Source organism: Nerophis ophidion, linkage group LG12 (assembly GCF_033978795.1).
Source record: "Nerophis ophidion isolate RoL-2023_Sa linkage group LG12, RoL_Noph_v1.0, whole genome shotgun sequence".
NCBI lineage: Eukaryota > Metazoa > Chordata > Actinopteri > Syngnathiformes > Syngnathidae > Nerophis > Nerophis ophidion.
Genome location: NC_084622.1, coordinates 57,870,195 through 57,891,731, shown reverse-complemented (window position 1 = coordinate 57,891,731; position 21,537 = coordinate 57,870,195). Strand labels below are relative to the sequence as shown.

Here is a 21,537-nt window from a genome sequence, read left to right as displayed (position 1 = left end):
GACCAAATACTTATTTTCCACCAAAATTTACGAATAAATTCTTTAAAATTCCTACAATGTGAATTCCTGGATTATTTTTTTCATATTCTGTCCCTCACAGTTGAAGTGTACCTAGGATAAAAATTACAGACCTCTGTCATCATTTTAAGTGGTAAATCAGAGGCTGACTAAACACTTTTTTGCCCCACTGTATGATGCAACCTGACAGGGAGCCTTTGTGATTTGTTGTTGGTGTTCATTCTAGATGTGTCCAGGTTTTGATTGGCTAGCTACAGTTTTAGGTGAATCTGCTCCATGCACCGTGCAGCCTGTGTGGAAGTTGATTTCGTTCCCAAACGTCACATGGTGCAGGATTTGTCCAACGACTCCTGAGTGGACGTGGCAGGAGGGTGCGGCGTCTGACCGGTCTTGGGCAGGAGCGTTGGTTTGGGTCTCAAAGCGGGCGGCTTGAGCTGCACCCCCATGCGGGGCGTGACCGCAGGTTTGAAGGTGCTCATGTTGTCGCTGGAGGCGCTGGTGCTGCGGCGGAAAGGCGGCTCGGTGTTGGCGGTGGACCTGAGCATGACGCCGTGGATAGGAAGGCCGAGGGATTCGCTGGAGCTGGCCGGCGTGGGACCCCCGACGCTACCGGGGGTCTGCCGCTGCTCCAGGGTATCCAGCACCACGTCGGGGGCGTGCTTCACCGAGCTCTGGCGCTCTAACTCGCGCAGCTCATTCAGAGCGGTGTTCATGGTTTCTTCTATGTCCTGCGGGAGATAAACAGTGTTTGTAACGGGAAGAGGCGAAGGCGGTGATGATGCAGACATACAGGAAGTGAGAGTGGACAAAAGCATCAATAGTAAATGTGAGAGAATGAGGATTCAAAGCACCCAGCATGCATTGCACCTTGTAAAACAAACAAACTTGGCGTGGGTATCGTCTTCTGTGCAAAGCTTGATCGGTCATGCAGAGTATGCAGTGAGGATAAAGTAATGTAGTGGTTGTCTTGGTTCACTCTAAACGTCAAGCATCATTACTCTGCAGCAGCATTTCCAACCTAAACTAGACGGCACCCTTTGGACGCAAGGGAAAAAATGCTAAAATACTTTTAAAATTAAACGAATATACGTACAATCTGGTTATATTAAAATCTAAAACTATTTCAATGAAATAGGGTCACAACTGAATAAAGGCCTACTGAAATGAGATTTTCTTATTTAAACGGGGATAGCAGGTCCATTCTATGTGTCATACTTGATCATTTCGAGATATTGCCATATTTTTGCTGAAAGGATGTAGTAGAGAACATCGACAATAAAGTTCGCAACTTTTGGTCGCTAACAAAAAAGCCTTGCCTGCACCGGAAGTAGCAGACGGTGACGTCACAAGGGTGAGAGCTCCTCACATCCTCACATTGTTTTTTAATGGGAGCCTCCAGCAGCAAGAGCTATTCGGACCGAGAAAACGACAATTTCCCCGTTAATTTGAGAAAGGATTGTGATAGCAAAATTACTTATACTCGTTTAAATAGATGATGTTCTTTGAACTGGGTACCAAAAGTTGTTTATTGGGCTCAGGAATGTGACACTTAGCAAGAGATCTATTATCTGATCAAGCTCTGTCTCCTGTGTCTTTGATGTAACATGTGGACTATAGTTGACCTGGGCGTGTGTTTTTTCCTCTTCCTGACCCCCAACAGAGCTAAATTGGTCCCCTTTCCTGAGTGACTCCCCCCCCCCCCCCTTCTGGGCAAACGACACCCTCTCCCCTTCACAGGACTTTGGGTATTCATTCCACTGGTGTACTGTATGTAAACGAGCATGGAGGGTGGGACTTCTGAGAATGTATAATTGTCATGTCAAATTCTAAAGTAGTTAGAACAAGCTGGAACGAACGGTTGTGTCGTTCTGGTTTGGTCTCGCTTTGCAAAGCTTGTTATTTTTTGTTTGTTACTTTAATAAATCATTTTAAAGCTATTTGTCACTAAAGGATAGTCTTTAAGAAATTTCCACGACAGGATGAAAGATTCGTGGCTGAGGATATTGATAGCGAAGGACTAGGAAAACAAATAATAAAAAAATGAAGTAAAAAAAAAAAAAGAAAACGGAATTGCATTGGGAGCAATTCAGATGTTTTTAGACACATTTACTCGGATAATTCTGGGAAATCCCTTATCTTTCTATTGTGTTGCTAGTGTTTTAGTCAGTTAAATAGTACCTGATAGTCGGAGTGTCCACGGGTGTGTTGACGCCAGTCTCTGAGGGAAGTCACGGCAGCTATGGACAGCGCAAGCTCCGCAGATCTCCGGTAAGAGGCGACTTTTTACCACAATTTTCTCACCGAAACCTGCCGGTTGACATGTAGTCAGGATCCATGTTCGCTTGACCGCTCTGATCCATAGTAAAGCTTCACCTCCGGGAATTTTAATCAAGGAAACACTGTGTTTGTGTGGCTAAAGGCTAAAGCTTCCCACCTCCATCTTTCTACTTTGACTTCTCCATTATTAATTGAACAAATTACAAAAGATTCAGCAACACAGATGTCCAGAATACTGTGTAATTGTGCGATGAAAAGAGACAACTTTTAGGCGATTGTGGTGCTGGCTAATATGTCCCCTCCAACCAATAATGTCACAAATACGCTTCATCATTCCGCAAAGTTTTCAATAAGAAACTCAGCGGGAAATTTAAAATTGTAATTTAGTAAACTACCTATTGGCATGTGTTGCAATGTTAATATTTCATCATTGATATATAAACTATCAGACTGCGTGGTCGGTAGTAGTGGCTTTCAGTAGGCCTTTAATATGACATATTGTGTGTCCCAGGGTCTACCAGTGGAGAATCCCAGCTCTTTAAGATATATTCTGTGCTATTCATGTGGTTAGAATGTCTGCCCTGAGATGGGTAGGTCTTGAGTTCAAATCCCAGCCGAGTCCTACCAAAGACTATAAAAATGGGACCCATGACCTCCCTGCTTGGCACTCAGCATCAAAGGTTGGAATTGGGAGTTAAATTGCCAAAAATGATTCCCCAGCGCAGCCACCGCTGCTGCTCACTGCTCCCCTCACCTCCCAGGGGGAGGAAAAAGGGGATTGGTCAAATGCAGAGGCTAATTTCTCCACACCTGGTGTGTGTGTGACTACCTTTATAGAAGCTACACCGCATCAATTACAGACTTTTCATTAAAAGAAAGATATTTGAGTTTCCTGCCTCTGGTCATCAGAGCCTTAAATACAAACAAATGACTCTACGGAGTGTTTTACTTTAAAATAGTATGCTCATCCTCACATGCAATACGTTGCTGAAATATGAATAAACAGCCTCTTCCACATATACAATATGATCCAATCAAGATATTGTAAATATTACACATCTAAACTTGAACAACTAGATTATTATTAATTGCATATTGCTGTGATGTATCTGATGATAAAAATTAAAATGATTTAGCTGAGATAAGCACCAGCGTCCCCCCCCGCAACCCCAAAGGGAATAAGCGGTAGAAAATGGATGGATGGATGGACTTACATTACATCACTACTAGTTGTAATTATTGTATTATTTAATGACCCTTATACTGAGCTTGGGAAGCAATGCTACATTAAAGGCCTACTGAAAGCCACTACTAGCGACCACGCAGTCTGATAGTTTATATATCAATGATGAAATATTAACATTGCAACACATGCCAATACGGCCTTTTTACTTTACTAAATTACAATTTTAAATTTCCCGCGGAGTTTCTTGTTGAAAACGTCGCGGAATGATGACGCGTGTTTGTGACATCTCGGGTTGGAGCGGACATATTAGCCCAGCACCGCTCATGGCTAAAAGTCATCTCTTTTCATCGCATAATTACACAGTATTTTGGACATCTGTGTTGCTGAATCTTTTGCAATTTGTTCAATTAATAATGGAGACCATAAAGAAAAATGCTGTTGGTGGAAAGCGGTCGATTGCAGCTGCCTTTAGCACCGAAACACAGCCTGTGTTTCTTTGTTTGTTGTGAAGCTTTAACACAGAGCAGTCAAGTGAACATGTTTTTCTATGTCAACCAGCAAGTTCTGGTACGGGAAAATTGTGATATTAAGTCGGCTCTTACCGGAGACTTCAGCAGATTATGCGACTTCCTCCTGCAGCTAAAAAAGGCAGCTGTGATCTTGGCTCCTCTGAGAGACACTGGCGTTCACCGCAGCCATCCGACTTTCAGGTATGACTTTATAATCTCACTAAAACACTATTAAAACAATAAGCAAATAAGGGATCTTCCCGAATTATCCTAGTAAATGTGTCTAATTACATCTGAAACGGTCTCACTGGAGCCGTCCGTTTTCTTTTTTTTTGTGCTTCACTCTAACTTTCCTCATTCACAAATCTTTCATCCTCGCTCAAATTAATGGGGAAATTGTCGCTTTCTTGGTCCGAATAGCTCTTGCTGCTGGAGGCTCACATTATAAATAATGTGAGGATGTGAGGAGCCCTCACACCGGTGACGTCACGCGCACATCGTCTGCTACTTCCGGTACAGGCAAGGCTTTTTTATTAGCGACCAAGAGTTGCGAACTTTATCGTCGATGTTCTCTACTAAATCCTTTCAGAAAAAATATGGCAATATCGCGAAATGATCAAGTATGACACATAGAATGGACCTGCTATCCCCGTTTGAATAAGAAAATCTCATTTCAGTAGGCCTTTAATCCTACATGTGTCCCATTTGGCTTCAGATTGCCGTCACGAGAGATCTGCAATCCGTGCAGCGAGCGTGATTAGCCTGTGTCATGTGGGCGAGTGCATGTGATGTGTGATGAAAAGCCCTCAAGTCAAGCTGCCCTCTTGCGTGTAGTTAGCACACAAAGACACGGTAGCAGAAGACAGGGACTGACTAGGTTGTTACAGGGCGGGGCTGTGACGGTGGAGGGAGCCGCGGTCACGTCGCCGCTCTTCCCGCGCTGACCTGTGCGATGGTCTCCGGGTCCAGGGGCTTGCCACCGTGGTGGCGATGGTGGTGGGCCTCGCCAAAGCCCGTGTACTGGCCCGACGAGGTGGAGCGGCGGATGGGCGGGCTTTCCATCTTTTTCAGGGACTCGTGGCGACTGATGTTGCTCAGGCTGCCGTGGCCGGTGCGGCGCCGACGCTCTGGGCTGTCCGCAGGCAAGTGGTTGCGACTGCGCAGCATGTCGCGTGGACTGAAGTGGCCGAGGACTGGCGAGCCCATCTCGGGGGTGCCTCCATGTGCAGGGTGACCCTGCTGGGAAGGATGGACCTTAGAGTGGGCATCGTTGGGGCGGGCAGGAGGGCGGCGGGATGGTGGATCTAAACGTTTTCTGTGCCTGCTGCAAAAGAAGTGAAGAGAAAATCATACATGTTAACACTATCTTCTTCACCATGCTAATAAATACCTCATTACCAGGGCTGTGAATTTTTGGGTGTACCACGATTCGTTTCAGTATCGATTCTTAGGGTCACGATTTGTTTCAAAATACAAATTTTTTTTTTTCCAATTCAACACGATTTTGAATTCAAAAACGATTTTTTCCCGATTCCCTATTCATTCAATACATAGGATTTCAGCAGGATCTACCCCAGTCTGCTGACATGTTAGCAGAGTAGTAGATTTTTGTAAAAAAGCTTTTATAATTGTAAAGGACAATGTTTTATCAACTGATTGCAATAATGTCAATTTGTTTTAACAGTTAAATGAACCAAAAATATGACTTATTTGATCTTTGTTAAAATATTGGACACAGTGTGTTGTCAAGCTTATGAGATGGGATGCAAGTGTAAGCCACTGTGACACTATTGTTCTTTTTTATTATTTTTATAAATGTCAAATGATAATGTAAATGAGGGATTTTTAATCACTGCAATGTTGAAATTATAACTAATATTGATACTGTTGTCGATAATATATATATATATTTTTTTTACAACTGTTGGTTTGTTCTGTGTCGTGTTTGTGTCTGTTTATTGCAATTCTGAGTGTTGTTGGGTCAGGTTTGGTTTTGGAATTGGATAGCATTGTTATGGTATTGCGGTGTATTGTTTTGTTGGATTGCTTAATTAAAAAAATAAATGAAAAATAAAAAAAACAATTCTTTAAAAAAATGAGAATCGATTCTGAAATCGCACAACGTGAGAATCGCGATTCGATTTTTTTCCCACACCCCTACTCATTAGCGCACTTGGGTATATGGGAAAAGATAAAATAATTTTCTACCCGCTTATCCTGAAGAGGGTCATGAGTGAGCTGGAGCCTACCCCAGCTGACTTATAGTGAGAGGCAGATCACCAGTTAATCACAGGACACATTCAACTGAATCCTTCTCACACTGACACACAATTTAGAGTCTCCAATTAGCCTGTCATGCATCATTTCGGGATGTGTAGGAAACAGTCATCAGTATGTACATTAACAGACTACCCTTACTTTCTTTATAACAGACTACTGTACCCTTACTTTGTGTTTAACAGTGTTGCTACAATAAAACAATCACGCTGTAATTGTGGTTTTCACAACAGTACAGCATGTAGGGATTACTTGTCTTTAATGCAGTTGCACACAAAGTGCTTGCATCAAGTCAAGTTCACCGTCTAAATACTTTTGATTGCAATAACCAACACTCCATAGAGCAGGGGTCACCAACACGGTGCCCGCGGGCACCAGGTAGCCCGTGAGGACCAGATGAGTCGCCCGCTGGCCTGTTCTAAAAATAGCTCAAATAGCAGCACTTACCAGTGAGCTGCCTATATTTTTTTAATTTTATTTATTTACTAGCAAGCTGGTCTCGCTTTGCTCGATATTTTTAATTCTAAGAGAGACAAAACTCAACAAGAATTTTAAAATCCAAGAAAATATTTCAAAGACTTGGTCTTCACTTGTTTAAATAAATGCATTTATTTTCTTACGTTGCATCTTATAACTTTCAGAAAGACAATTTTAGAGAAAAAATAGAACTTTAAAAATGATTTTAGGATTTTTAAACACATACACCTTTTATCTTTTAAATTCCTTTTTCTTCTTTCCTGACAATTTAAATCAATGTTCAAGTAAATGTATTTATCTTATTGTAAAGAATAATAAATACATTTTAATTTCATTCTTTATTTTAGCTTCTGTTTTTTCGACGATGGATATTTGTGAAATATTTCTTGAAACTTATTATGATTAAAATTCAAAACAATTGTTCTGGCAAATCTATAAAATCTGTAGAATGAAATTTAAATCTTATTTCAAAGTCTTTTGAATTTCTTTTAAAATTTTTGTTCTGGAAAATCTAGAAGAAATAATGATTTGTCTTTGTTAGAAATATAGCTTGGTCCAATTTGTTATATATTCTAACAAAGTGCAGATTGGATTTTAACCTATTTAAAACATGTCATCAAAATTCTAAAATGAATATTAATCAGGAAAAATTACTAATGATGTTCCATAAATTCTTTTTTTAATTTTTTCAAAAAGATTCGAATTAGGTAGTTTTTCCTCTTCATTTTTTTCGGTTGAATTCTGAATTTCAAAGAGTCGAAATTGAAGATAAACTATGTTTCAAAATTTAATTTTCATTTTTTTCGTGTTTTCTCTTCTTTTAAACCGTTCGATTTAGTGTTTTTTTCATCTTTTATTCCCTACAAAAAAACCTTCCGTAAAAGGAAAAAAAATGTACGGCGGAATGACAGACAGAAATACCCATTTTTTTTATATATATAGATTTATTTATTAAAGGTAAATTGAGCAAATTGGCTATTTCTGGCAATTTATTTAAGTGTGTATCAAACTGGTAGCCCTTCGCATTAATCAGTACCCAAGAAGTAGCTCTTGGTTTCAAAAAGGTTGGTGACTCCTGCCATAGAACAAGAGGGAGAGAAAAAACAACTGCAGTAACTATTAGTGGCCTGCAGAGGGAGCTGTCGGCTCGAGCAAACCACACCACAGTGAATGCCACTGCAATTGAGATCACTCATTCAGTGATTAATTACCAGTAGTGATCCATAAAATTAAAACATTCACATCCAACAAATTGAGATTTTTTTTTAACCCGATTCAAAATAGATTAATGATTTTCTGGAATTGTTTTTTTAACTATAATTTTTTAAGAATCTATTTTTGGATTAAAAACAAACAACTATTTTGATGTTATTACTATTATTAATGATACAGTTTCTTTTATAAATTTTCGTTTTTTTTTTTTTTACTGTATTTGTATGTTTTATAAACTTTGTAAAGCTAGGATTGGTTTAGGTTGCTCTACTTTCTTTTATTAAATTGATTAATATTCCGTGATTTTTGTGAATAGCATTTAAATATATATATATATATAAAAAAAAATTCTAGGCCAATACTGCGCATTACTATCAATCCTCCCCCAATGAACTGGTAACACGCTACATGAAAGAACTAAGCAGCATTTTAAACTCACTTGCACCAGGAAAATCCCACCCTGTCTTCTTCACCACAACCCCTTCCCTAGTATACCGCCGAGCTCCGGAAATTAGAAGTTAAATGTCGCCAGCTTGAGCAACTCCATAAAAAGACCGGTCTTACCATCCACAGGGGAATGCATAAACCAAGACTCTACATTACAAGGACTATCACCCAAACTAAATCATAATCTTACTCCAGCCGAATCACTTCCAACGTTGACACCAAGACAAGGTTTTCATTATTTAATATTTTCAACTTCATCCCTATGGCACCGCCACCTAACCTGCCACTCCCTCTATGGACTTTTCCAATCTGGTTTTCGCCCCCGTCACAGTACAGAAACGTCCCTCTTCACTGCAGCTGATTCTGGATGTCTCTCCATCCTCATCCTCCTGGACCTGACTGCAACCTTCAACACAGTCTCTCATCCAATCCTCCTCAACAGACTCTCATCCATTGGCATCAGTCATACCTCACAGACCACACTCAGTCCATACAGCTCAAATACTTTAAATCCGATCATTCTGCAGTTAAAGTTAAAGTACCAATGATTGTCCACAAGTGTTCCACAAGGATCTGTCTTGGTCCCTCTTCTCTTTATCGCTTACCTTCTCCTCCTGGGCCATATCTTCAGAAAACCTGACATTCACCTCCACTGCTTTGCTGACGATACCTGCACCAAGCCACCTTCCTCCTGCTTATTTGAAATACAACCCTGATTCAACTCAAACCGAAATAATTCTTATTGGTACCAAAGTCACACTTTCTAAAGTCAACAGTTTCTCCATAACTATCCACAACTCCCCAGTGATCGTCCCCCCCTCAGGTTAAGGGTATGCGTATCATCCAGGACAGCACACTGTCATTCCAATCTCACATCAATAACATCGCTCGCTCTGCTTATTTCCATCCCTGCAATTTGAACCGTCTGCGCCCCTCTCTTACTGTCCATGCTGCCGCCGTCCTTGTTCACAGTCTGGTCACCTCCTGCATCGATTATTGTAACTCCATTCTCTCTGGCCTCCCCCCAAGCTCCAACTGGTCCAGAACTCTGCTGCCCGGGTCATAACCCAAACATTCCATCTATCCTACAAACATTTCACAGGCTCCTGATCAGACAAAGAATTAACTACAAAATCCTTCTCTATACCTCTAAGGCCATCCACGACTTCACCCCTCCTTGTCAGACCTTCTCCTCACCGTTACTCCAGCACGCTCCCTCCGATCGTACTCTTCTACCCACCTTGCTATGCCAACAACTCTCCTCGTTTAGTCACTTTGCTCCCAAACACTGGAACTCTCTACCATCCGACTTTCGCAATATTGACTCCTTTCATACATTTAAATCTGTACTTGTTTAAAATGGCTTACTCACTGTAACTGCCTCTACACTGTCCTTTGTTTCTTACATTTTGCTTTTATCAATCAATCAATGTTCATTTATATAGCCCTAAATCACAAGTGTCTCAAAGGGCTGCACAAACCACAACACAAACCACTACGACATCCTCGGTAGGCCCACATAAGGCCAAGGAAATCTCACACCCAGTGGGACGTCGGTGACAATGATGACTATGAGAACCTTGGAAAGGACCACATATATTTTATCCTTTTTAATTATTTTATTTGTATATTATAAAGTGTCCTTGCGTTTTTTTAAAAGGTGATTGCTTATAAAATAAATGTATTATTATTTATTGGACTGCCGATATTATCGGACAATAAATGCTTTAAAATGTAACATCGGAAATTATCAGTGTCTGTTTCAAAAAGTAAAATGTGACTTTTTAAAATGCCACTGTACGGAACGGTACACGGACGTAGGGAGACATACAGAGTGCCAATAAACCTTAAAAGGTACTGCCTTTGCGTGCCAGCCCAATCACATAGTATTTACAGCTTTTCACACACACAAGTGAATGCAAAGCATACTTGGTCAACACTGAGGGCGGCCGTACAAACAACTTTAACACTGTTACTAATATGCGCCACACCGTTAACCCACACCAAACAAGAATGACAAAAACATTTCGGGAGAACATCCGCACCGTAACACAACATAAACACAATAGAACAATTACCCAGAACCCCTTGCAGCACTAACTCTTTCCAGGAAGCTAAAATATACACCCTACACTACCCGCCCACCTCATGTTTCCACCCCCATGCTTCACAGTAGGTATGGTGTTCTTGGGATGCAACTCAGTATTCTTCTTCCTCCAAACACGACGAGTTGAGTTTATACCAAAAAGTTATATTTTGGTTTCATCCGACCACATGACATTCTCCCAATCCTCTGCTGTATCATCCATGTATCCATTTTGGTATCAACTCAACTCGTCGTGTTTGGAGGAAGAAGAATACCGAGTTGCATCCCAAGAACACCACACCTACTGTGAAGCATGGGGGTGGAAACATCATGCTTTGGGGCTGTTTTTCTGCTAAGGGGACAGGACGATTGATCCGTGTTAAGGAAAGAATGAATGGGGCCATGTATCGTGAGATTTTGAGCCAAAACCTTCCATCAGTGAGAGCTTTGAATGGTTGACCAAATAGTTATTTTCCACCATAATTTACAAATAAATTATTTAAAATTCCGACAATGTGAATTCCTGGATTTTTTTTTCACATTCTGTCTCTCACAGTTGAAGTGTACCTATGATGAAAATTATAGACCTCCATCATCATTTTAAGTGGGAGAACTTGCACAATCGATGGCTGACTAAATACTTTTCTGTCCCACTGTATATGTAATAGAAATGTGTAGGGGGGATGTGTGGTCATTAAATGTGTATTCTGATATATGTTCTTCACAGAAAATGAACCAAAGTTTGAAATATTAATTAATTGTATCATTTTTCTTTTAAGAATAAATGAAAACGGGTCCCACAGACCTGAACACCACACAAGGGTTGAAACACATATTGATTGTTTCATTTCAAATCCATTATGGTGTTGTACAGAGCTGCAATACTGAAAATTGTGTCAATGTCCAAATATTTATGGACCCAACTAGATGTCATAAATTCAGTGGTTTTACCAGACCTCTAGAGGGCAGTAAAATACAGCTCGTCAGCGAATGTGATAAAGTCAGTACTGAAACCAAGAAAAAATAGATGTTGTCGTGCCAACCTGGTGATGAAGGCCTCAGAGATCCGGGTGTCAGTGGTGGGACTGATGTCCTTTCCTGGGCATTTGTCCTCTGCAGCATGGCCGCTGCTGGCCTCGCTGTCAGCCTTCTGGCTCAGAGTGTCTGAGAAGTTGTCATCTCTGGAGAGACAGGAAAAAGAAGGAAGTGACAGCGAGTGTCACAGGGATTGGAATGAGTCACATTTCTATAGCTTTCAGTGGCCCTGATGATGCAGTGCATACTGTACTGTACTGTACTGTACTGTACTGTACTGTACTGAACACACAAGCCAGCTGGATGCGTTCAACGAGCTGTGTTATTAGACGGTTTCTTGAAGGTAACATTTAGCTGCTTTTAGAGGAAAGCGCTGAAGTGGTCTCTGCGATGCATGTTTTATTACGGGCCCTTTTAAGATCAGGACAGGCTGGGGTACTTGCACTGCTCAGCCGCCTTGGTGGTTTTAGTGGAGGGCAGGATGTGACGGCATCTGGACGGCGGTAAATCCTCCTGCTCTTTTCATTAAGCAAGAGGACATCAGCAATGCCCCTTCTGGTGATTTATGGATGGAGGCACGGAGGCAGGGCATGAGCACAGCAAGAACTCTAAATGGCCATTTTGTGGGGATTGGAGGGAATATGCTGCAGTCCTAACAAGACAGTGAATCAGTTCATTTGGCACCAGCCGTCACCATGGCAGAGGGTGCGCTTGTTAGGGCACAGAGGGGCCACCTCGTGACTCTGGGCATTGGCAGCACCACAGTAATAAAGAGGGGCCATAGTTGTGGGCAGGAAAAGACACGGCTGGAGTTCCTCTTCTTATTTATTTGAATTAGGACAGTGCATATTAATCAATGTGTAAAAACAGCTTCAACATCAATGTGCTGGAATTAGCTCAATTGCATCCATTGACCTAAGGCAGGTAGAAAAACACAATCACAGACACTATAGACCCGGAGGTCAGCAACCCGCGGCTCCTTAGCACCGCCCGAGTGGCTCCCTGGACCTCTTTCAGGGATGTGTGAAAATGGAAAACACTTTATTTTTTGTTTTAATATATTTTCTCTAGGACAGCGGTAGGGAACGTATGGCTGTCGAGCCAGATGTGGCTCTTTTGATGACTGTATCTGGCTCTCAGATAATCAATCAATCAATCAATGTTTATTTACATAGCCCCAATTCACAAGTGTCTCAAAGGGCTGCACAAGCCTCAACAACATCAATCAATCAATCAATCAATCGTTTATTTATATAGCCCCAAATCACAAATGTCTCAAAGGACTGCACAAATCATTACGACTACAACATCCTCGGAAGAACCCACAAAAGGGCAAGGAAAACTCACACCCAGTGGGCAGGGAGAATTCACATCCAGTGGGACGCCAGTGACAATGCTGACTATGAGAAACCTTGGAGAGGACCTCAGATGTGGGCAACCCCCCCCCCTCTAGGGGACCGAAAGCAATGGATGTCGAGCGGGTCTAACATGATACTGCGATCCTCAGTTCAGATCCCAGATAAACCTTAGCTGACATTGCTTAGCACGATAAGTAACGAATAATTCCGCTGGTAATCACAGTGTTAAAAATAACGTTCAAAATATAAAACGCTCATGCATTTTAATCCATCCCTCTGTTTTCTACCCCACCTGTTCAAGAAGTTGCATTAATGGTAAAAAGTATTTTATTTACTGTTGATTAGCTTCAGAATAACAATGTTATTAAAAAGAATAAGAGACGTATTCAACACTAAAAATGTTGGTCTTACTTAAAAATGCATGCAATTAGTTGTAAAAAATATCGTATGGCTCTCACAGAAATACATTTTCAAAATATTTGGCTTTCATTACTCTCTCAGCCGAAAACGTTTCCGACCCCTGCTCTAGGAGAAATAAATGACACAAACTTTCCTAATAGTTACAAAATCCCACTGTTTATACTAAACATGCTTCACTAATGAGAGTATTCGGCGTGCACAGTTTTGTCCTACCAATTTCAGCGATCCTTGAACTCACTGTAGTTTGTTTACATGTACAACTTTCTCCGATGCTGCAACAGAAAGATTTGTCACTCATTTTGTCCACCAAATGTTGTGCGTGCATGCACAAAGGTGAGCTTTTGGAGTGCTCATCCGGCATATTTGGTCAGTGCATGACAGCAAGCTAATCGATGCTATCATGCTATTTAGGCTAGCTGTATGTACATATTGCATCATTATGCCTCATTTGTAGAAATATTTCAGCTCATTTAATTTCCTTTAATTATGTCCTCTTTGTGTTTGATTTCTATTTACATGTCTCATGACACATTATTTGTATGTCATATTGGCTACATTTCTCATAGTAGTTTGTGTGCCATGTTGTTCCAGACCACAGCAAACGTTACTCAGCTTGCAAGGATTGTGATGAATCAATTAGAAAAAGACAGCCTGCAGTTTCCTTAAACTTGGACACACACACAACAATATAAGCCAGTCATTTCCAGGAGTTTTTTTACTAATGATTTCCAATGTTACAAGTATGTGTAGAATAAAATTAAAATTCAACATTTCTGTCAACGAAGATTTGCGTCAGCCTTTGATAGTAGGCTAATAGACACTTAGATCATGTGTTGTCTTCATTATAACACTTATAAAATACTTTTAAAGTCATTTTGATAGTAGGCTAATATAGACACATCATGTATTGCCTTCATTATAACGCTTATATAAGGCTGTTAATTTTTTGCAACTCCCGACAGATTCTTTTTTTGTACTTTAGATCCAATATGGCTCTTTCAACATATTGGGTTGCCGGCCCCTGCTATAGACAATAATACCACAGGTACAAATAACCAGAATTTTAAAGGAGAGAGTCCAAGGAGAGGTCCATCTGTGGCAGCATGACTTGTTTGACTTTCACAGACCGACCATAACTTGCACAATACATGCCAGAACAATAATTGTATTAATAGTGTAGAACTATAATGCATAATACAGAGAGGCTTGTCTAATCTTGAGGAACTACATACATCTCATGCAAGATTTAAAATATTAGACAGCAATCAATATGGTGCAGCACAGTTATAAAGTAAAAACACCTCTCTGACAGTGTCAATACATTTTTATGATTATTTAATATTATTGTCTTCTATAAAGCATACATCCTTCTTACAAAGAGTTTAACAGCTTGCATCAGTAGCTTAGTCAAATCCAAGAAAAAAAAAGGTAACAAAAAATGTACTGGAAAAAATTGTCCTCACCTGGTTAGTAGTGTTTCTTTTATACTTTTTTATTTGCCACGGATAGATGTGCACCGCCACAATAAGATTTGTTGCTACCATCTAACATCCTGGCTCATAAACACATTATAATGGGACTGTCTGTGACTGCAGCTCGCCGTTAGAACTCTGTTAAGTAGATGGCATCATAACTCTGATTGCTTTTTTTTTCTTCCTGTCCAGTTACTCAGGCAAATCATATTGTTGATGGAGAGGCCCATATTTGTTGCACAGATTTAATTTACAAAAGAAAAGTGTGGGATACTTCTCTTGTTGCCTTATTTGCATTTGACTTTATTAAATGGATTTATATTAATGTTAGGCGGAGCAGGAGGGGATAGAAAGAGAAAAAAAAGGAAGACAAAGAGGGAAATTGCAGGGACAAAAGAGAATAAGACAGAGCGACAACAACAACATCAGCAAATAGGATATGTACAAATATAAGGATAAAAGTGATAGCAAAAAAGCAGTTAGTGAAGTAAATCTTAACACGGAAATGACAATTAACATTATTGCACTAAAAATAGCAATAAAATACCAATAGAAATAGCATTATTGATAATGAATAATAGGAATAATTACCTCTATTATCAACAGTAGTGAAGTGAAGTGAATTATATTTATATAGCGCTTTTCTCAAAGTGACTCGAAGCGCTTTACATAGTGAAACCCAATATTTAATTTTTACATTTAAACCAGTGTGGGTGGCATTGGGAGCAGGTGGGTAAAGTGTCTTGCCCAAGGACACAACGGCAGTGACTAGGATGGCAGAAGCGGGGATCTAACCTGCAACCCTCAAGTTGCTGGCACGGCCGCTCTACCAACCGAGCTTTACCGCTATACCAGTAAAATTGTTTCAAATGACACAATACATGTATGTCATGAATTACTAAAGAAAGCAGATAATTAGAGGGGAAGAAAGAGAAGCGAACTATATTAACCTTGTAGATTGTTATAGAAACAATAGGTTAAGCTCATGTTTTACCCAGTTTCCCCTATGTCCCGTATGTATAAATCTGATTTTTTGTAAAAGGTCATAATGGTTTGCCAGAGCATAAGTAGCAGAGATCAATGTAACAAACCTAGCAACTTTCTGACTATATTTAACGAGCATTCCAAATCCTTTGGATTATGTAAAAAAACAAAAAAAAAAACAAAAAAAGACTAGCGACTAGCAACAAATCGAGTTACATTTTCTAAAATAACCAACCCCTTCAGGAGCACGAACAGGCTTGCGACATTTAAAAATGTTAAAATCACACACAAAAATGACAAAACCAAGCTATTTTGATTTCTAAACATGTTAGTTCTGCTTTTCAAGTGTTTTGCTCACATGCGTCACGTCAACCCGACATCAGAGACAGGTTGTACTTTTCTGGGACACTATTCAGGTGAATCAATGTAGGTGTAACTAATATCAGCTGATCAAATAGTAGTAGAAGTACAAGAGTGTACAATAGTAGGGTGTACTGTATAGTATTATAGAACAGTGGAACCTCGATTTACAAACTTAATTGGTTCTTGAACAGGGTTCCCTAAATTTGAAATGTTCAAATATTCAAGCAGCGTTCCCCACAAACAATGTAAGCAGCACGGTGGTACAGGGGTTTGTGTATGTCCCTCACGATACGAAAGTGTTGAGTATGTGTATATATATATACACAAACATATATGTATGTATATATAAATATATATATATATATGTATGTATATATAAATAAGTATATATATATATATATATATATATATATATATATATATATATATATATATAGGTTTGGGAAAAATCACAAGACTACTCCATCTCTACAGAACTGTTTCATGAGGGGTTCCCTCAATCTTCTATGAGTCTTTGCCTGTAGTCCTTCTGCGCGGGTATGGGAATGTTCTTCGTGGAGTAGTCGATGCTGAATTTTTCCATTTCGGATCGTCGTACAGTGCTCAATAAATGTCAATTTGGAGCGGGATATGTCTTGATTGGATTATCCGGGCAACAGTGCTCGATACCGTGGTAGAGCGCAATATGTAGGTGTGGGAAAACTCACAAGACTACTTCATCTCTACAGAACTGTTTCATGAGGAGTTCCCTCAATTGGATTGAGGGAACCCCTCATGAAACAGTTCTGTAGAGATGAAGTAGTTGTCTGGATAATCCAATCAAGACATATATACATATATATATATATATATATATATATATATACACAAACATATATATGTATGTATATATATATATACACACATACAGTATATATATACATATATATACACAAACATATATGTATGTATATATATATATACACACATACAGTATATATATACATATATATAATCATATACATATATATATATACACATATATACACACACACACACACACACACACACACGGGCTCAGGATCTTTCTGTGTGGAGTTTGCATGTTCTCCCCGTGACTACGTGGGTTCCCTCCGGGTACTCCGGCTTCCTCCCACTTCCAAAGACATGCACCTGGGGATAAGTTGATTGGCAACACTAAATTGGCCCTAGTGTGTGAATGTGAGTGTGAATGTTGTCTGTCTATCTGTGTTGGCCCTGTGATGAGGGGGCTACTTGTCCAGGGTGTACTGCGCCTTCCGCCCGAATGCAGGTGAGATAGGCTCCAGCACCCCCCGCCACCCCAAAAGGGACAAGTAGTATATAAATGGATGGAGTTCTAGCCTCGAGAAAAGTACAATTTTGTTGTGAAAGTTTGTACACTTAGAACACAATGTGAAGGAAGTGCTAGACACTACTGTATATCAAACAAAACATAACATAACTCTTGCCATTTCTAATATAAAGGTGTGTCAAGTTCTTTTTTTAAATCTGTCAGTGAACTCGCCATGCAAGCGCTAAAACATACCGGTGTAGTGAGTTTACATTGTTCACCCAAGGAACTTTAGAGTTCTGGTCAGACGTTTTTTCACGGGACACATGTACCGTCTTTGTTGTCGTTTCCGGATAAGGAGATGTTATTGATTTAAGTAAAGTCTGAATGTCATTAAAACAGTTAGCTTCATCATTTGACACTTCTTCCACTGTCGTCCTTGCACGCTACACCGCTACAACAAAGATGACGGGGAAAAGACGCTGCCGAAAGTGAGCCACGTAAATAAGACCACCCACTAAACGGCGCATCCGGTAGCGACTGTCAGAAAGCAGCTTGAAGATGATCTGTAAATCATCTATGCGACATTTTGACCACCGTTGCATGTTATGTAGACCACAAGGAAGTGTTTTCAATTTAGAAACAAAAAAATAATAATATGACCGTTAGAATAAGTTTATCTAAGTTATCACAAAAAGCTTTGTGTTTCAATGAGTTCCCAGCAAAAAGCAAAATCATGTCTTAGAAGCTACCAAGAAGAAGGCTTGTAAAACATCACTGCGTAGGATGGAAAGCAATATGAAAGTGTTTGTTTCTTACATGTATTGTAATCAACAGAAAGATATTGTCTGACCCAAAAACTACAAAAGCGAAGAGGAAGCAGGACCAGAGTCCCTTACAGGCACCGCTTTTTTTAACTCTTTTGTGAACCTCTTTTTTGAACTCTCTTACGACCTCTTTTATGAACCGACCTTTTCTTTTGAACCTTTTTTCAAGTTTGAGATGCTACCTCAGTAGAAGCATTTAAGTCTCACCTTAAAACTCATCTGTATACTTTAGCCTTCAAATAGACCTCCTTTTTAGACCAGTTGATCTGCCGCTTCTTTTCTTTCTCCTATGTCCCCCCCTCCCTTGTGGAGGGGGGGACAACAAATTGATGACCGATGACCATGGATGAAGGACTGGCTGTCCAGAGTCGAGACCCAGGATGGACCGCTCGTCGGGACCCAGGATGGACCGCTTGCCTGTATCGGTTGGGGACATCTCTACGCTGCTGATCCGCCTCCGCTTGAGATGGTCTCCTGTGGACGGGACTCTCGCTGCTGTCTTGGATCCGCTTGAACTGAACTCTCGCGGCTGTGTTGGAGCCACTATGGATTGAACTTTCACAGTATCATGTTAGACCCGCTCGACATCCATTGCTTTCGGTCCCCTAGAGGGGGGGGGGTTGCCCACATCTGAGGTCCTCTCCAAGGTTTCTCATAGTCAGCATTGTCACTGGCGTCCCACTGGATGTGAATTCTCCCTGCCCACTGGGTGTGAGTTTTCCTTGACCTTTTGTGGGTTCTTCCGAGGATGTTGTAGTCGTAATGATTTGTGCAGTCCTTTGAGACATTTGTGATTTGGGGCTATATAAATAAACATTGATTGATTGATTGATTTTTGTAATCAAAGGCAATGGTTGTTTATGACCCCGTCCCTAGGGAAGCATATGTTGCCATGTGGTCAGGGAAGGTCCAACTAAAAGAAGGAGTGCAATCTTTTGGCAGAGCGTGATGACACAGTACAAGGCTACAGATGTCCACGTTTCTCCTCACTGAGCCAAATTGACTTCTGTCTCCGTTTAATTCTTTGCTTCTTGTCTTGTTTATTAGAGGTCATTAGTGTTGGAACCTGACAATGAGTCTTTTAATGCGCCTTATATATGAAAAAAATAAAAATAGACCATTTATCGGCAGTGCGCCTTATATTCCGGAAAAGACTAAGTAAGTGGAGGGCCCCGCCTCCGCTACAATGAGACCTGTGTTTTGTCTGGCAGGCATGACTTATTTAAGTGTCTGTACACAGAGACATGGTTCGCACACAGAGGCATACCTGGCTCGATCTAAAAGTTCGCAAACGGAGAGGTTCGTAAATGGAGGTATAGGAAGCTTAACTATGTATTTCAGCTCATCTCAACCATGATTCATGCTGTCATCAGTTTGTTGTGTTTGCACCAAGCTGCTGCCCACTGCTCCCCTCACCTCCCAGGTGGTGAAAAGGGGGATGGGTCAAATGCAGAGGACACATTTCACCACACCTACTGTATGTGTGACAACCATTGGTACTTTAACTTCACTCACATGTCTTGGACCACAATGTACTGGTGTGGCACCAGGCCGTCGATACCGTTGTGACGTCCCTCCCACCAGTCTTCCGACGCTCGCTGATACAGTAGCAGCGAGGCGCCCTTCTTGAAGGACAACTCTCTGGAAGAGCGCCCGACGTAATCAAACTTGGCAATGGCTTCTATCGGCTCGCACTCTGTCAACACAAGAGGATTAGACAGGTCAGGTGCAAAAATCTCAAACATGACAGACATCCGGAAGACACGGATATTAGTATTATTATTATAAGAGGTTTGAAAAGGAGAAGTGGGTGGTTTGTCTGATGTGCACAATGCGCTGAAACACTGCTGCAGATGTTGGATGTACTGGTGGAAAGACAGCTGGCGCACGTGGAGTTGAAGTGTGCCGACTGTGCCGGTCCGTTGGTTATTTTAGCTCGACAACACAGCACACGCCTCAAGAAAGCGATGCACCGTATTTATAGAAGCTGGCGAGAAGAGATCCGCATGACTCAGGGGCACGACAGTCCCTGTGCGGATTATTCGATTGAGCTGATAACTGTACAAGTGGACCTCTGGATGGCTGACAGGGGAAATAAACACGGTCAATAAACTTGTGCAGGTTTAGCGTACCTCCGATAATTCATTGGAAGGATTTAATTGTGCTCTTTACGTTGAACACTTTTATATCCTGTGGACATAAAACACAATAATAACAGTTTCGGAATTCAAAGATCATCATCATTAAACTATTCCATCATTGAATTATTCCCAACAATTAATAATAGTGTTATCAACAGTGTGGATACTTGTCTGTTGCTTTGTTTCTCATATTGCGCTAACAAAACTAGAATTTTTTTTAAAAAGGCCAAAAAAATACATACAAAACACACAAAGTAGCACTTAGCAGAGTAGCTAACAACAGCACTGCTCTGCAGACAGAAAGAGCTCTGTAGATAGGTCAATGGATGTGCTGCCTGCCGCAAACTGGTTTGTAGCGCAAAGCATATTGTTTATTCGGTCTGTGGTTGGCAAATCAAAATGTTTCTACATAGAGGGGTTTGTAAAACGAAGTTCCATTGTACAAAACCCAAAACCAGAGAAGTTGGCCTCCCTGTAGTCCAGACCTGTCTCCCATTGAAAATATGTGGTGCAAAATGTAGCCTAAAATACCACAATGGAGAATGGTAAGGAATTCCACCTGAAAATCTTCAAAAATTGGTCCTCTCAGTTCCCAAATGTTTACAGAATGTTGTTAAAAGGAAAGGCCATGTAACACAGTGGTAAAAATGCCCCTGTGCCAACTTTTTTGCAATGTGTTGCTGCCATTAAATTCTAAGTTAAAGGGGAACATTATCACCAGACCTATGTAAGCGTCAATATATACCTTGATGTTGCAGAAAAAAAGACCATATATTTTTTTAACAAATTTCCGAACTCTAAATGGGTGAATTTTGGCGAATTAAACGCCTTTCTATTTGTCGCTCTCGGAGCGATGACGTCAGAACGTGACGTCACCTAGGTAATAAAGCCGCCATTTTCTCAAACACATTACAAACGCCAACTCTCAGCTCTGTTATTTTCCGTTTTATCGACTATTTTCTGGAAACTTGGAGACATCGTGCCTCGGAGGGTGTAACAACACTAACAGGGAGGGATTCAAGTGGCACCGCCGGCCCAAAGATGCGAAAGTGGCAAGAAATTGGACCAAATTTGTTTAAAATACGAGGGTGTGGGGAAAGCCGGTGAAAATGGTCAGTCGTTTGTTCCGCACACTTTTCCGACGAAAGCTATGCTAA

General features: G+C 40.7%; 1 protein-coding gene across 3 annotated transcripts in view; it reads right to left on the bottom strand.

Moving 5' to 3' along the window:
* Positions 1-83: 83 nt before the first annotated feature.
* srgap1a (SLIT-ROBO Rho GTPase activating protein 1a) overlaps positions 84-21,537 on the bottom strand; it is a 182,776-nt gene continuing 161,322 nt past the window's right edge. The window contains exons 19-22 of one of the 3 annotated variants that reach the window (XM_061917845.1): positions 19,755-19,935; positions 11,533-11,670; positions 4,936-5,314; positions 84-746 (exon numbers count right to left, since the gene is read on the bottom strand). In XM_061917845.1, coding sequence (XP_061773829.1) covers positions 339-746; positions 4,936-5,314; positions 11,533-11,670; positions 19,755-19,935 — 1,106 coding nt within the window. In that variant the 3' untranslated portion in view covers positions 84-338. Of the gene's footprint in view, positions 747-4,864; positions 5,315-11,532; positions 11,671-19,754; positions 19,936-21,537 lie in introns of all 3 variants that reach the window. The other 2 variants (XM_061917846.1, XM_061917847.1) reach the window with 2 other exon arrangements.